Consider the following 14,357-nt stretch of genomic DNA (forward strand, 5'->3'; position numbering starts at 1 on the left):
GTTGGCCTAGTTTCCTATCACATATTTTAAAAGTCATCATAAATTAGGTATCACTCGAAAGCACAAACACTCAAAATTCATCCTGAAAACTATTTTGAGATTGCACATTGCATTACCTTGAAAACGGTACTTTAAGACCTTTTAGCGGTCGACTCCCCCCTCGTGGGTGGTGTCATTTTAAAAAATTTACCAAATTTACTGCACTATTTTATTATCAAATCTTTAAAAACACATATCGTTGGAAAGGTCTGAGACTTAAGGTTCCAAATATATTAATTTGTGACTGGAGAATGCATAAAAAAATCAATCTAAACAAAAATCTCACAGAAACATTTTTGTGATATCAACTTCAAATTTGGAGCACAACTTGATTAGACATATGGCAGGCTTTGCGCCAGGAAACACAAATTGGGGGAGTATTTACAGTATATTTCTCAGGGGAAATTGAACCCATTGTGTCCCATTTAACATCACTCGGAAGTTGTTAAACTTCACGCTTGAAGTCCGCATACTTCGAAGGATGCAGCCTCTGAATTAAGACACAGCTCATAAATGGCACTTAGAGGACTGATTTCCTCATGTGTCAACATACAATGTTACATCGCTCTTCTTCGCTGGTCATACCGGCTCAAGAGCGACCTCTAGTTTTGTGCATGAATGAAACGCACATAAAAAAGAATTGATCAGATTAGTGTAATTTCGTGGAAAATTAAGAATGAAGATGCTACTACAAGTAAACATGAGAATCCACTAGTATTTATCTAAATGTGCAGACTTCTGGATTAAAACCTATACTGCAATGCTTCATATAACACATGTTCCAGCGATCACATGATTGAACAGGTGTTTCTTCATTACTTTAAAACTCAGGTCAGTTTTTGTATTCCTAACAAACCTTCACTGGAATATATTGATTGTAAAACTGTGATCACATATTGAAGCTGAAGCCTTATGCCATTGTAATTATGTATAGTTTGAAAAGATGAAAATATATTGTAAATGAAGGGTTTGGGGGTCATGTGCCTCCGAACAAAATCTCTAATAAATACATAAATATATGATGTTGTATAAAATAAGTATATTGAAGTATAAATGTTTAGTAACTGGTCATTATTAATCTTTTTGCAATCATATGTTTGTAGTATACAAACTATTTAAAAGTTTTAGATGTCACCCTTCCATGAAATGTGTCTTGTCATCTGCACACATGTGGGTTTTAGTGAGCACACTCCTGTCTATAGTGTTAAGTGTGCTAAGAGTCTCAGTGTGAGCCGGGCCCCTCAAGCGAGAGAAATTAAAGTCTGACGCATCGCAGCCTCTTTCACCACCATGAACATGTGGAACGTGTAACGTCCACACATTTATGCACAAGATGTCCAGAACATTAATAGGCGTTAAACCCCACAGGATTTAGGTCTCATCTGGATCTCAAAAGCGGAGCGAAAAGACACTCTGACCTACATTCACTCAATGATCGTCTTTTCCCCAGGACATGCAAATAAAGAGGTGGAAAATACCCAGCATGCCGTTCCTGCAAAGGAGCTCTGGACGTTTCTTTTCAGCCAGTTCCAGATGTACAGATGGTCCTTCCAGTGTTCGAGCTGAGGGGGGCTCCCTGACACCCTTAAGAATTAAGGGACAAGAATGGGAAAAAATTAAGGTGCTTGCTTTAAAAAAATACTGTTGCATTATTGCCCTTATAATTTGCTTGACATTCATGACATTTTTCATCGGTGATATGAAATAAATGTTATATGTTCATGAAGTTTTTACCTGATACATGGGTCAGTGATAGTGATTAAACAAAATAGATTTTTTTGATGGTCAAAGCCAATATCCTACATGGCAGGGTGGCCAATTGCCAATATAAAGCTGATAGGCTATTAGTAAACTAATGAAGATGGAGAAAGAGAGCTCAGGTGCCACTGCATTTTCAGCGCTGTCAAATTAAAAGTAAAATATCAGTAGTCTATCATACAGTATTGGGGTAAAACATTACGAGTAACATGAGTTAAGTATTCAGATGACTTTTTTCAAGTAACTTGTAAAGTAGCAATACTTTTACATTTACAACAATATATCTGAGTGATTTGAGATGAGTAATGCAAGTTACTTTGTTTTCCCATTTATAGACTGACAGCTCTTCTGTCCCATGTTGAGAGAAATTGGCTATGCAAATATGATGGTTACTGTAGTTCTACACTAAATGTACGCATACATTTATTCATCTCACTTGCACAAAAACAGATTCTATTTTCCTCAAAATGAATAAAATAGAAACTCAGAATATTATGCAAAAAAATGTATACAAATATACATTATGTATTTAATCTCACTTTATTAACCAATGTCTTTGCTGCTCACCTTTGATGATCCAACTCAACAATACTAATAAGCAAAAATGACTTTAGATACATCACAATTGTATATATATATACTTTTTTTTTTTTTAGCCTCAGGCTTATTCGTTTCACTTTTGGTCTGAAAGGATCTTTACATTTTTATTTTTGTAAAAAAAACAAACAAGCAATCCCAAGTGAGGATTTCAACTTTTCCCAACTTCCCCCAACACTGCTAGTCAGTAACCTGGTTTGGGCACAAACAGGTTTGGGCAAACCTTTTTCGATATTTTCTAAATGTCTAAAATGATGGCGTTTCCATGAACTGATATTATGCAACTAAAACATAATTTTTTTCTCTTGCGATATGATGAAAATATGTTTTTTACAGTATAATGTATGTAAATAAAGGGTTTGGGGGTCATGTGCCACCAAGCAAAATCTCTAATAAATACATAAATATATAATGTAAATAAACATTTCTATACAAGTATATTGATCAATCATATTTGTGTAGTATAAGCTGTTTAAAAGTTTTAGATGTCACCCTTCCATGAAATGTAATGAAACGACTAAAACGTAATTCTTTTCTCTTGCGATAAGTCATTTCAACACAGCAAAATCCCCTGTGTTAAATTAACACTGCTCAGTGTTTATATGAGTCCACACTAAGAGTGTTATAAGTAACACTGAAGTAGTGTTGAAGTTAATAAGATAATTAAGTGATGAATTGATTGATGATTGAGCATTATTGAAGACACCTGATGTTAACAAGCAGAATCACTGAAGGAGAAAATGTAAATGAGTAGGTCACCATTATGGTGATCAGTGTTTGCTTTAGTTGGGCTCTTGGCCCTTACATTTTTTATTTTATATTTTGTTTGTCTGCTGTAACTGAGTTATAACAGCCTGATAAACAAAGAGAAAGTGTGATCTGATGGTGTTGGTTGTGTTTTAACATAAGCATTATTTGACCTGAAACACTGAACTCATTGAGAGCCTAATTTCTGAGTTAGGTTTACTTTTTTGATTATAGCACCACTGTCCTTGTACAGCATAACGTTTTTAGCCTTTTCAAAGAAATCCATATGATTTCTTAATAGTTGTTCTGATAAAAAAAAAAAAAAAAAAGCATCTAAACAAATCTTTCATGTAGGCACGCACAGACATCAAGAATTAGCATATGAATGTCAGCAATGGTGATAAACCGTATATTCAGATAAAGAGATCAACTCTAAACATAAGCTCATTATTTATTCATGCAGCAATGCATGTTGGGAGCCATGAATGAGTTTTGATTGGTGGCACCCAGAGTGCACTGCAACATGCTTTATAATTGTCACCATTGTTGAGATTTACAGGATGATTCTTGATGTCTGTGTCTAAAAAAAGAGAAAATCTCTTTTTTTTTTTGTGTAAGAACAACTTAAGAAATCATTTGGATTACATTGTAAATGTTAAAATATTAACATATTATGCTGTTCAAGTACAGTACTGCAATAATCAATAAAGTAAAACTAACTCAGAAACTAGGCTCTATATGAGTTCAGTGATTCAGGTCAAATGATTGTGAAATATTGATGTTAAAACACAACCAACACCATCATATCACATTTTCTCTTTGATCATCTGGCTGTTATAACTCAGTTAGAACAGCCAAACTAAATCTAAAGTTAATTATTTAAAGGTCATGAGCCCAACTAGAGCATACACTGATCACCATAATGGTGACTTAAAATTTGTGATTTTCTCCTTCAGTGATTCTGCTTGTTAACATCAGGTGTCTTCAATAATGGTCAATAATCACTCAATTAATCACTTAATTATCTCATTAACTTTAACACTGCTTCAGTGTTACTTATAACACTCTGAGTGTGGACTCGGATAAACACTGAGCAGTGTTAATTTAACACTGGCGATTATGGCAACGGATGTTGGTAGGTTTACGTATATCGCAGCCACTGCAATAGCCATATTTCTAATAGAAGGAGATGTATGTCATCCAAGCATTAATGGTAAGAAAAGCCTCTTATAGGCTACTTGTAAGCGGAACATATGAGGTGTTTCTCCCTCATATCTGCTTCAAGGTCTTGATAAATTGTGGCATTTCTTTGTTGGTTTGAATCCAGTATTCCCGTAATTCTTTTGTCTTTTATGAGTTTAATAAAGAACTCTGTTTCGTCTTCTAAACAAACATACTGTGTCATCTTTACGTACGCCAGGTGACCTGTTAATGTTTCCATTGCAGTTTTGCAAAATATTCCTTTTTCGAATTTCCTGCAAATCTACCTCATGTGAGCCTAAATATATATTTTTTGCGATATATGGGAGTTTTTGCGAAATCGGCGTGTTTCCATTGGGCGTGTTTTCAATTTGCAATTTCAATTTGTGCAATTTAAAGGGAAATGGAAACCCAGCTAGTGACATATAAAAGTCACACCACATGACATTGATTTGGTGGATAGAAGTTTTTATAATATTAATTACAGTTCGTGCTGACATTTTGTATTTTATATAAACCCCACCCGCCCCATTCCCTCCGAATATGAAAGGAATTTTAATACCGGTGCATACCGGCCCACTTCAAGCACTGAGTAAGATTGGGTGTTTGGAACCAGATCGCGATATTTTAATGATTAATTATGCAATTTAATTGCGCTATGTTTTTGTGCTGAACTCGTATCGCTTTTGTTGATATTGAGTGAAAAACATATAGAAATCCCTTCATTTCCCTAATTAAAATTATTATTATTTATTATTATTTTTTAAACAATATCCTATGAACTAGAACGCCTGGACTCCCTGGATTTCCAGCCCTGGATTTAGGAGTAAGGTTGGGAAACCCTTTGAGCTATAATACAATTTGAACACTGGCTGGTTCCTGCAAAGACCATGCCGTCATCTCATTTTCATTCACCAAAACAAAACATAAACCTGTCATGGCCACCATCCGCTCACTAGAAATTATTTATGTACACCAACTTCCAGCTGTAATGTAACAGTCTGTTCTGTTCTGTTCTGTTCTGTTCTAGTCCTTGTTCAAATGAGCAGCCCATGGTGATGCCTAAGGTAACAACTGGGTTACGTGCTGAAGAACATGATCTGTAATCCACTCCAGCAGATAGAATACAATGATTGATGGTTTAAGAATAGAGGTTAATGTTCATGAGCACATGCTGGAGTTCTTTGTGATCAGTGTTGGTGCTTCTGGGTCAGAAAGACACAACACTGGAGGGTAGGAGCAGACAAATGATGAATGGATGTCACAAAACAGGTGAGTGTCTTCCTCAGAGGGTGATGATGTGTAAGAAATTATGGTTTATGTGAGTCAGCAGGGATTTTCAGTGGCTTTTCAGTTTTGAAGATGTACATGAAGCCAAACACGCACATTAGAACCTTTCCAGATGATAAAGCAACACTTTTCCAATGTTTTGACATAAATGGTTGAACATTTGCACTAATATACAGTTCAATTTTCCTTCTCAGATCAAAAGTATAACCAGAAAAATAAGCTTTTTAGTATATTTAGCATTTAAAAGTCAGTTCTGCAACCTCTCTTTTCTCTAGTTGAATTAATTTACGGGTAAATCAAGTGTCTGGAGGTTGGTGAAAGAGTGTTTTTGAACGGAGTAATTTGGAGCCACTTTGAGCTGGGCTTCATTTTAGCATAAAATGTCTCACAGATGGGACTAACAATGCTTCTATGTACACATCTTTATATCAAACAGGCCTTGAAATCTGAGGAATTGCTTGATGTGTGCAAAGATTCCAGAATCAGAAATGTGCCATTAACCAGAGGTGACGTTTTCATTGGCCATTTTTGCAGTAATGTAAGCCATGCAGTTCAGATGTTCAGAGAAAAAAACAGCTTTAACTTCTCATCCATGTGGAATACAATGGAACAAGCCCAAACCTGAGCAGCATTAGTACAGCCTGTGACAGTGATACCTGTGAAGAAGGCAACTCAACCTGACAGTTAGGTCATGGAACATCTCATTTATATAATCTGTTATACACTGTACGTGTAGCAGGGGATGCTGGAGGGGAGGCTTTAAATGTTTGTTTCCTTTTTAGAAAAATTTCATAGATCCACGTCACACTCCTTAAACTGATGCCATTTGCTCAAGGCTAAAAGACAATGGCTGCATTGTAAGGCTAAGAATGATTTTCCCTTCTTAGAAGCTCGATTTGCAGGCCAGGCATGGTGAAGCTGTTATATAAGCCATGATGTCTATGACATACACACTGCATGGAGCCCGTCATGTCTTTCCTGTAGTTTCAACACTCATCATCTTGATATGTAACAGGAGAGGCCATGAGCAGACTGTGTGTCATATGTGTGTGTTCCTCTGGTAGTACAGACACAATTTCTGCAGTCGATACCAATATGTGTAAAATTTCACAGATCTTGATATTACAGAAAAGTAAATAACAACAAAAGTATGCTATTGAATATTTTTAAAATTATTTATTTTATTATTTTAAGTTATATTAAAAAGTGAAATAATTTTAAATATGATGAATTTACATGGTCTAGTATTACTTTGGCACATGTCCATTATCATTTTTTTTTTCTCTCTCTTTGTTATTTTTGGAGCATGTGCGCAAATACCTATGAGGATTCAAATGATTTGCATTGTCCATGCTGGTCTAGTTTAAGTTTTCCTGTAGGTTGTATTTGATATCCTTACAAATTACATGTACAACCAAAAAAGGTGACATACCACAAGCAAAATCCATTGCTCAGTTGAAAGGTGAGCCGCTTGACCTCAGAGTAATTGTTAGGCAGTTAAATGGCAGCATAACATTTTGTAGCATGTTCCTAAGAAGGGTTACAGGTCAACATGTTTTCAGGTATGAAAAACAAAGCTGTAATGACCTGATTCTGGTCTACAAGTCTTCTCTAATTTGTCCAAGCCTCAGCCCTATCCAGCTCGGTCTTTTGAAGTAACTCATTAAGAATTTACAAGGTAATCACAGAGACTCAGAGTGGTACCAGCTGTAGAAACCATTTTTATATATGCACCAGAAAGATGTATGTGGGGTTAAAGCTCTAGCCAAAGGCATCGCACGGCCTGTTGAGTTGATTCTGGCAACTCACTTTGTTGTAAACTGTTGTGCTGGTAAGCAAGCAGTCCTAGACATGATCACAGCTGCAAATGAGTGACGTTTTGTTTGAGTCATGATAGGGAGTGGTTTTCCAAATTGTACTTTCGTTTTTTTCTTTTCAAGGTTTTTTTGTTGTTGTTTTTTTTGTTTTTTTTTGCTTGTAAATGCTCTTTAAAATAATTCTTCTCGGAGCACGGGACGTTCTAAAGTAGATTTCTTGTTTTATGGTGCTCTGTCCTGATGATGTAGTAGGAGACAGGCTGTAGTTGCATAATTTTTGGGCAGCTTGATTCATGAATATGTCTTTGTTCACATCCTGTGGGTCAGACGAGACTCACTGGAACGAGTGCTTCCCTTTGCATGTCGCATGCAGTGGCACGTGTTGGAAGCACTTTCATTATGATCACTTTCCACCCCCCCCACCCCCACCCCCTCCAAAATTTCCTCCTATGTCCCTGGAGGTTAAGTTGTTTGGCAAGAAGTGTGGGGATGGATGGCCAACTAGACGAGACGTAATGTGCAGCGGTTAGCAATGGACGCAGATAGACAAGTGCTTCTGTCCGTGATGATGAAATAGAGGGATACTGTACTTTCCACCAGGTCAAATCACTGGATCAAGAAAGGCATATGCCATCTGCTGGTTCATCTTATGTCCTGCACATGTACTCTATCATTCATTGTCCTCCTTGAACCCAGACTCCCTTTAGGCTGTTTACCATTGTATGGGTGCCCCAAGTCCGTGTATTAGGTCCAATCAGATTTTGGAGGAAACAGCCTTACACAAGCACAGACATGCACACCCACAAACACACAAGCTGCAGGAAAAAAATCCTTGATGGAAGAAAAAGTGAGAGTGTGTGGTCGAGCAAGCCCAGTAAATGAAAGCCATGCCCCCACACATGTGTGTGTATGAGTGTGTGTGTGTGTGTGGATCTGTAAAGGTGGGTGTGATTGAGGCACACATCAGCAATCTCCTCCCTCCCTGGTCACTATACATCCTAGAGGACTCCTCGCACTGTCTATCACTCAGCAGAGGCACTCAGTGAGCTCAAGTCCTGACCTGACACCAACTCAAGCAGAAGAACCAGCAGCAACCGTCTTAGAGAAATCAGGCAGCATCCCTTCTCTATTGGAGCAGAGCACCATGGCAGGCAGCACTGTCCTTCACTTGGGCTTCCTTCTGACGCTTGCAGGAATTCTCCTCCTCGCATGCAGCTCCGCGCAAAGAGTCAGAGGCAAGTTCAGCACCACAGTGCCGCATGCTCGCAGAACAGGAGCACTCGTGTTTAATTTTTGTGATGCACCTGTTTGTATTTGAGAATGCCATGCGTTTCTGCAGTAGTTCTCATATAATTAGGATAGCAATAGTTAAAGATTTTTTTATTGGAGTTGCAGGTGTTAAGCTTTAACTATAGGACAAATTTCATTATCATTAACCTGTTGCATTTGCATTACAAGGTGCCTTGGACTGGTCATCAATTTTAATTTTCATAAATTTTTAAGAACATGTTGCACTTGCAGGTGCATTTGGGCAGGCATGAGCAGAACTGAGTGTGTATTATGGGAATTATATGCAGCAGTAAGTCTCGCATGATTATAGATGGGGCAAAGCCAAACTCTGCAAAAGCGAGAAAAATAAAAAAAGGATAACTGGAGCCTGAAAGGTGCTGGAAAATTAGACACGTGCAATCTGTCTGCCGTTGTCCAGAGTCCAACTTGAAAAACCAGCCAGGCACGTAGATTTTCTGTCTTTCTGGCCAAAATCACAGTTTATTTTGTGCATGTATGTGTGTATGTATATATTCCATGAAGGTGTTTGATTGTGTGTGTTCTAGTCTAGTGCATGTGTAAATGCAGAATGAATACATTGCACCTTGGGATCCTGTTCAAAGTGCATTTGTGTATGTGTCTAAATATCTTCCAACACCATCCTTCTTAGTGCTAGAGTTGTACGTGCATATGTGGCGTGTTTCTGTGCCAGATCTCGTGCCCCCAGCATCCCTGTGGGCTCAGATTAGCTATGGCATTAGTAATACAAGCTCTAGGTTCACTATCAGCACTCGTTCATCAGCTATTAAAAACCACCTCCATCTCCGGAGGGGAAGAATGTCTGCGCTGGCTCAATGCCCTTTCTCTTGTACTGAGCGTCATTCATCACAGCTAGTCAATCAGCCCAGCAGCGTTCTGTGTTTATACTTCGTTGGCCAACTTCGTTTCCTTATGGATGTTGACTGGACAAAAAGACAGTTTAAATTACCGGGTGGGGATGAGTTCAACAAGAGTGAAGACATATTGAAAATATCTCATTCTTGCTGAAAAGAAACACGCTTATCTGTTTGATCTGGTGTGGTTTGCTGGTTTTAGAGTGGTTTTGGGCACTTTTCAGCTCGTTTTGCTTGGAGACCTTTTCTGTGAAACAGCTGTACACCAGCTTGGTCAAGTCGGGGGACCAGCTAAACCAGGTTGGACAAGCTTGGCCAGACTGGGAGACCAGCTAGACCAGGGGTAGGCAAGTTCAGTCCTAGAGAGCCGCTATCCTACAGATTTTGGCTCCAACCCTGAAAAAAAAAACGCTCATCTGCCTATAGCCTTAGTAATCCCAAAGACATTGATTATCTTGTTCAAGTATGTTTGTATTAGGGTTGGAGCTAAACTCTGCAGGACAGCGGCTCTCTAGGACCAAATTTGCCATCTTAAACCTGTTAAAACCAGCAAATCATCTTAGTCTGGTTTAAGTTTTTTCAGCATGAATGATGAATTGATAATTGACGCCTTAAAAGGAAACAGCAGTCTGAGCTGTCTGCATGTTCGCTCGACTTAGACATAGCTTCTACTTGTTACTGTACTTCGAGTTGCCGTGGGGCAAAGACAGCTTAACAACACATGTGCAGGCAGCTGTAATGTAAAAGCAAGCCATAGAGGTTCACAATGCACTCTGGGAACTGCAGCCCAATGTTATTGGGGAAACAAACATTGAATTTTGAAATGAGCATGTGTTTAGGAGTGGTGATAGCAATCAAGGGTTGTCTGTATGCTACTAATACTGGTTGTTAATATCAAAATGTGTCTAGATGAATACCTCTGAAAAGTCAGAACAAGACAGAGTGGATGAAAGGATTTGGGGGGTGAAGGGGAGATGGGAACAGCTGTTGAGTGCAGAGATCAGGACTGTTGTAAATGTGCCTGAAAGACGAATGATTTGCTGATGTACGGGAAAACATTAGATTTACGTTCCCTCCGCGCCCTCAGGTGATTTGCTTCTTCTGAAGTTTAGTGCCATTTTTAAATAATCTCCTTGGATATTTGGGTCATGTTTGTCCTATAATGGGGTGCAAAAGAGCCTGGAGTTCTGCAGAAGGACCAGATTTCAGAATTTTCCATGAAAAGTGCTGACTTAAAGAAATAGTTCACCCAAAAATGAATTGTCGGTCCATTGCATGACTTTATCGTCTGCAAATGAATAATGTTTCAACATCTTTTGTCTATACAATGACAAAACAACTTTGGACCCAACTGACGTTCATTGTATAGACAAAAAAAGAAAGAAAGTCATACAGATGATTTGATTTGGAGGACATGAGGGTGAGTAAATAGTGACAGAATTTTAATTTTTTTGTGGTGAACTAACCCTTTGGTGGTCGTTCATTGTAAAGCCAAAGATCAGTTTTAGTTTTCTTATATTTGCTTATTTAAAGTCTTGAACATGAAGGGGGAAAAACAACTTAAATCGTTTGAGATTGATTTGATAAATTGGACTGATTTTGAATGCAGACTTGGCAAGTGCCTTGTGTAGCATGGCTTCAGTCCAGGAGGAATGCTGTGAATCAAACTGACCCTTCTAGAAATCAGTGCGTTTGTAAATTATGTTTTAAGTGGAACAAGTGCCAGACGTCCAATAAAAACTGGACCGTATTCATGCATAAAGCTAAAAAATGAACCGTATCTGACAGAACACAGCTTGGGGCTGGTCTTTGACTGATCAGTCTGAACCTGGAGATCATTCAACATCAGAGCCAGGAAAGAGCATGCATGATTACGCTTGTCAGCGGTGTCAAATGAGATATACCTTCCCCCTTTGCTTCCCCTCCATATCTGTGTATTCGGCCACCCTCTGCGTTTCGGGCTTTTTAAGGTACAACATCAAATCTTTGTATTGAAAAACATATGAAAGAATCAATCCAAGTGACTGGAAACCAAATTTTCAATTGAACTTTGGTGCAAAAAATACCAATTACTCAATGTTGATTTTGTTTCCTTCGCAAAGTGAAGTGCACAACACGACTTGGCTAAAAACGTATTATTAGTCAAGTGATTGAATCCATTAGGAATGGGAAATGCTTTTTTCTTTCAAAGTTTCAATGTTTTGGCTTGTTCATTTTGTAATAAGAATGTGTTTCAGATTCTGAGGCTTTCAAAATGATTCATGATTTGACCAGCATGGTTCCCCTGAAAAATGTGATTGTGTTTTCCCTTGACCGTAGAGGTTAAACCATTGTCCAGCCCTTCTCCACTGGTATGGTAAAACTCTTGTAACTGCAAAGCAACATTTTACGATTCTTGTCAGATGTAAAGCTATTACATTTTGGGAACGGAAAATATCTCTCAGCTACGGCTTTTAAAACCTCTGTGGTGACAAGCTGGTGTGAACAGATAAACCAACAACACCACTCAACCGCAAATGTCCAGCCTTGTCCGTGACTCAGAGCCTTGGCCCCAGTCTAAAGCTACGCTGACACGATTTAGCAACTGAAAAAGACATCTGATAAAGAAACAAGACTGTGCCTGCCTTTTAATTATAGTTTATCAAAGTTATACGGTACATTTTTGTAATGTAACACCTAAAGTAGAGTTCATCTTAAAGTTCTCTCCACTGAGGAGTTTATTTTACAATGATCCCAGTGATTCAGAAGTGTGTATTTTTCCCTTGTACAAATTCAGCAGCTTCCCTGACCACACGCACTTCCTTTCTTCTGTTTGTTTAACTGATTTCTAAAGATTAAGAAGACGAGTAACTGAATCATGTTTCTTTCTGCTTGTGGGATCTGAAAGGTGTCTTCTTAGACAGTTTGGAAACACAAAAAGCTTGCAATAAAAACAAATCTTCATGCAGCTTATTTCCAAACAAAATCAGTTCATAGTGACTTACATCCAAAAATTATATATATATATATATAAAAAAATTATTATAAAAGTGGTCCATCAGATTCATGTATTATATTCCAAGTCTTCTGAAGTCATACAATAGCTTTATGTGAGGAAACCCCAAATTTAAGTCATTATTTACTGAAAATATTCCCCTCCGGTGAGCAGTTAACTCTAGAACGATTGTAACTGAATCAATGAGTTGAACTCAAGAACAGGAACAATGAATTCATATTTTTTTTCATTTAGTCTGTTCTTTTCAATGTTCTGTTTATCCATTTCACAAGCCGGACTGAATGATTCATTCGTGAATGGATAAACTAGATCATTCAAAAGAATAGGCTCAAAGTAAATATTCTTTCACTGATCCAGTTATTGCTTTCAAATCATTGAATCAGTGATCTAATTACAGCAGTTCTTAACAGCTTACTAAATAGGAAGATAATCCATTAATAATGACTCAACTTTCTCACACAAAGATGTCATATGATTTAAGGAAACTTGGTGTAAAGCTGTTCACTATTATATTAACCTCTTTTATGGTGCTTTTTTGGTGGTCACTATGCTGTGAAGATTTTTCAGAACTTTAAATATTTTACTCTACAGACATCAGATGATTTTGGAGTGACATGAGGGTGAGTAAAAAATGACCGAATTTTCATTTTTGGGTGAACTGTCCCTTTAATGATCCTGATTAATGAGATCTCCAGTTAAGTTTGGTGCTTCACTGTGACTGACAGATTGGGGTGATGAGCTTGCCCTGCCAAGCTTGCAATTACTTATAAAGTTAAATACACACATCACTTTCCAAAGGCCGAGACCAACCAGCTTAAATCAGTTTAAGGAGGACGTTTCGTGGCCTCTTTAACTCAGCGTAATCGTTAAACAGTTCTGATTGATGGGAAAAAGGTGGAAGCGGAAAAATCTCAACCCAGCCTGGTGGCTTATTGGATTTAGAATGGGTCTGAAACTGACTCGAAACATTTTCCATGCTGCAAATTATCCAATGAAATGGCTGGTATAAAAGGAGGAAATTTATAAGGAATTGCTTGGCGCAGGTATGAAAAGATAATGATCAAATCACTTTAAATGTGTGTCAGTGTCATATTCTGAAACTGTTCAAAGCCTCATAATTCTGGTAAATATAATGCTGCGGAATATTGGAGGTCCATATGCTACTGTGCTTTGAGTGAAGCGATGAGGAGCTCAACTGTGAAAGCGATTGTCCTTGATTTACCTCAACGAATATTTTCATGGCACACACTTTTGCACTCCTCAAAAGTGCACTCCCCCTTTGGCCACATAAATCAGTAAACCCCATAAATTCACAAACCCCATCCAACACATGGGAAACATAATGTCTTACTCTTTACTCTTTCAGTAATTAATCATTTATTCATTGCCGTGTTCTGAAAGTCACTATTTTTGTGCAATTCCATTTTCCTGCCATTGAATGTCAAACAAAGAAACACAGAGTGTTTGAAGAGTTGCAGCACTGTTTCTTAAGCCAATTAAAAGTATTATAAACACTACTTTTTCCTCCGCACAGTAAGAAGACAGAATATGAAGGTTCGGATCAACGCCACTGGGGATACCATCGTTTTGAAGTTTGTTCGTCCCAACCCTGACATCAAACTTGAGGGCTACATCTTAGGCTATGGTTCCAGCATGTTCTCCAAACAGTTCATCCAACTTCCAGAAAACGGGGAACCCTATGAGACAGAGATTGGTGAGTTAGAGTATAACCACACTCAGCTGTTATTTCGC

At 38.0% G+C, this 14,357-nt stretch overlaps 1 protein-coding gene across 9 annotated transcripts in view; it reads left to right on the forward strand.

Annotated features, from left to right (window-relative positions):
- Window positions 1-14,357, forward strand: part of abi3bpb (ABI family, member 3 (NESH) binding protein b) — a 54,305-nt gene that overhangs the window by 18,531 nt on the left and 21,417 nt on the right. For 7 of the 9 annotated variants that reach the window (XM_084417975.1, XM_084417976.1, XM_084417978.1 and 4 more), the window contains exons 1-2: window positions 8,446-8,683; window positions 14,140-14,319. In XM_084417975.1, coding sequence (XP_084274101.1) covers window positions 8,593-8,683; window positions 14,140-14,319 — 271 coding nt within the window. In that variant the 5' untranslated portion in view covers window positions 8,446-8,592. Of the gene's footprint in view, window positions 1-8,442; window positions 8,684-14,139; window positions 14,320-14,357 lie in introns of those variants that run through there. The other 2 variants (XM_084417977.1, XM_084417982.1) reach the window with 2 other exon arrangements.

This window comes from Rutilus rutilus (genome assembly GCF_951802725.1).
Source record: "Rutilus rutilus genome assembly, chromosome: 8".
Lineage (NCBI taxonomy): Eukaryota > Metazoa > Chordata > Actinopteri > Cypriniformes > Leuciscidae > Rutilus > Rutilus rutilus.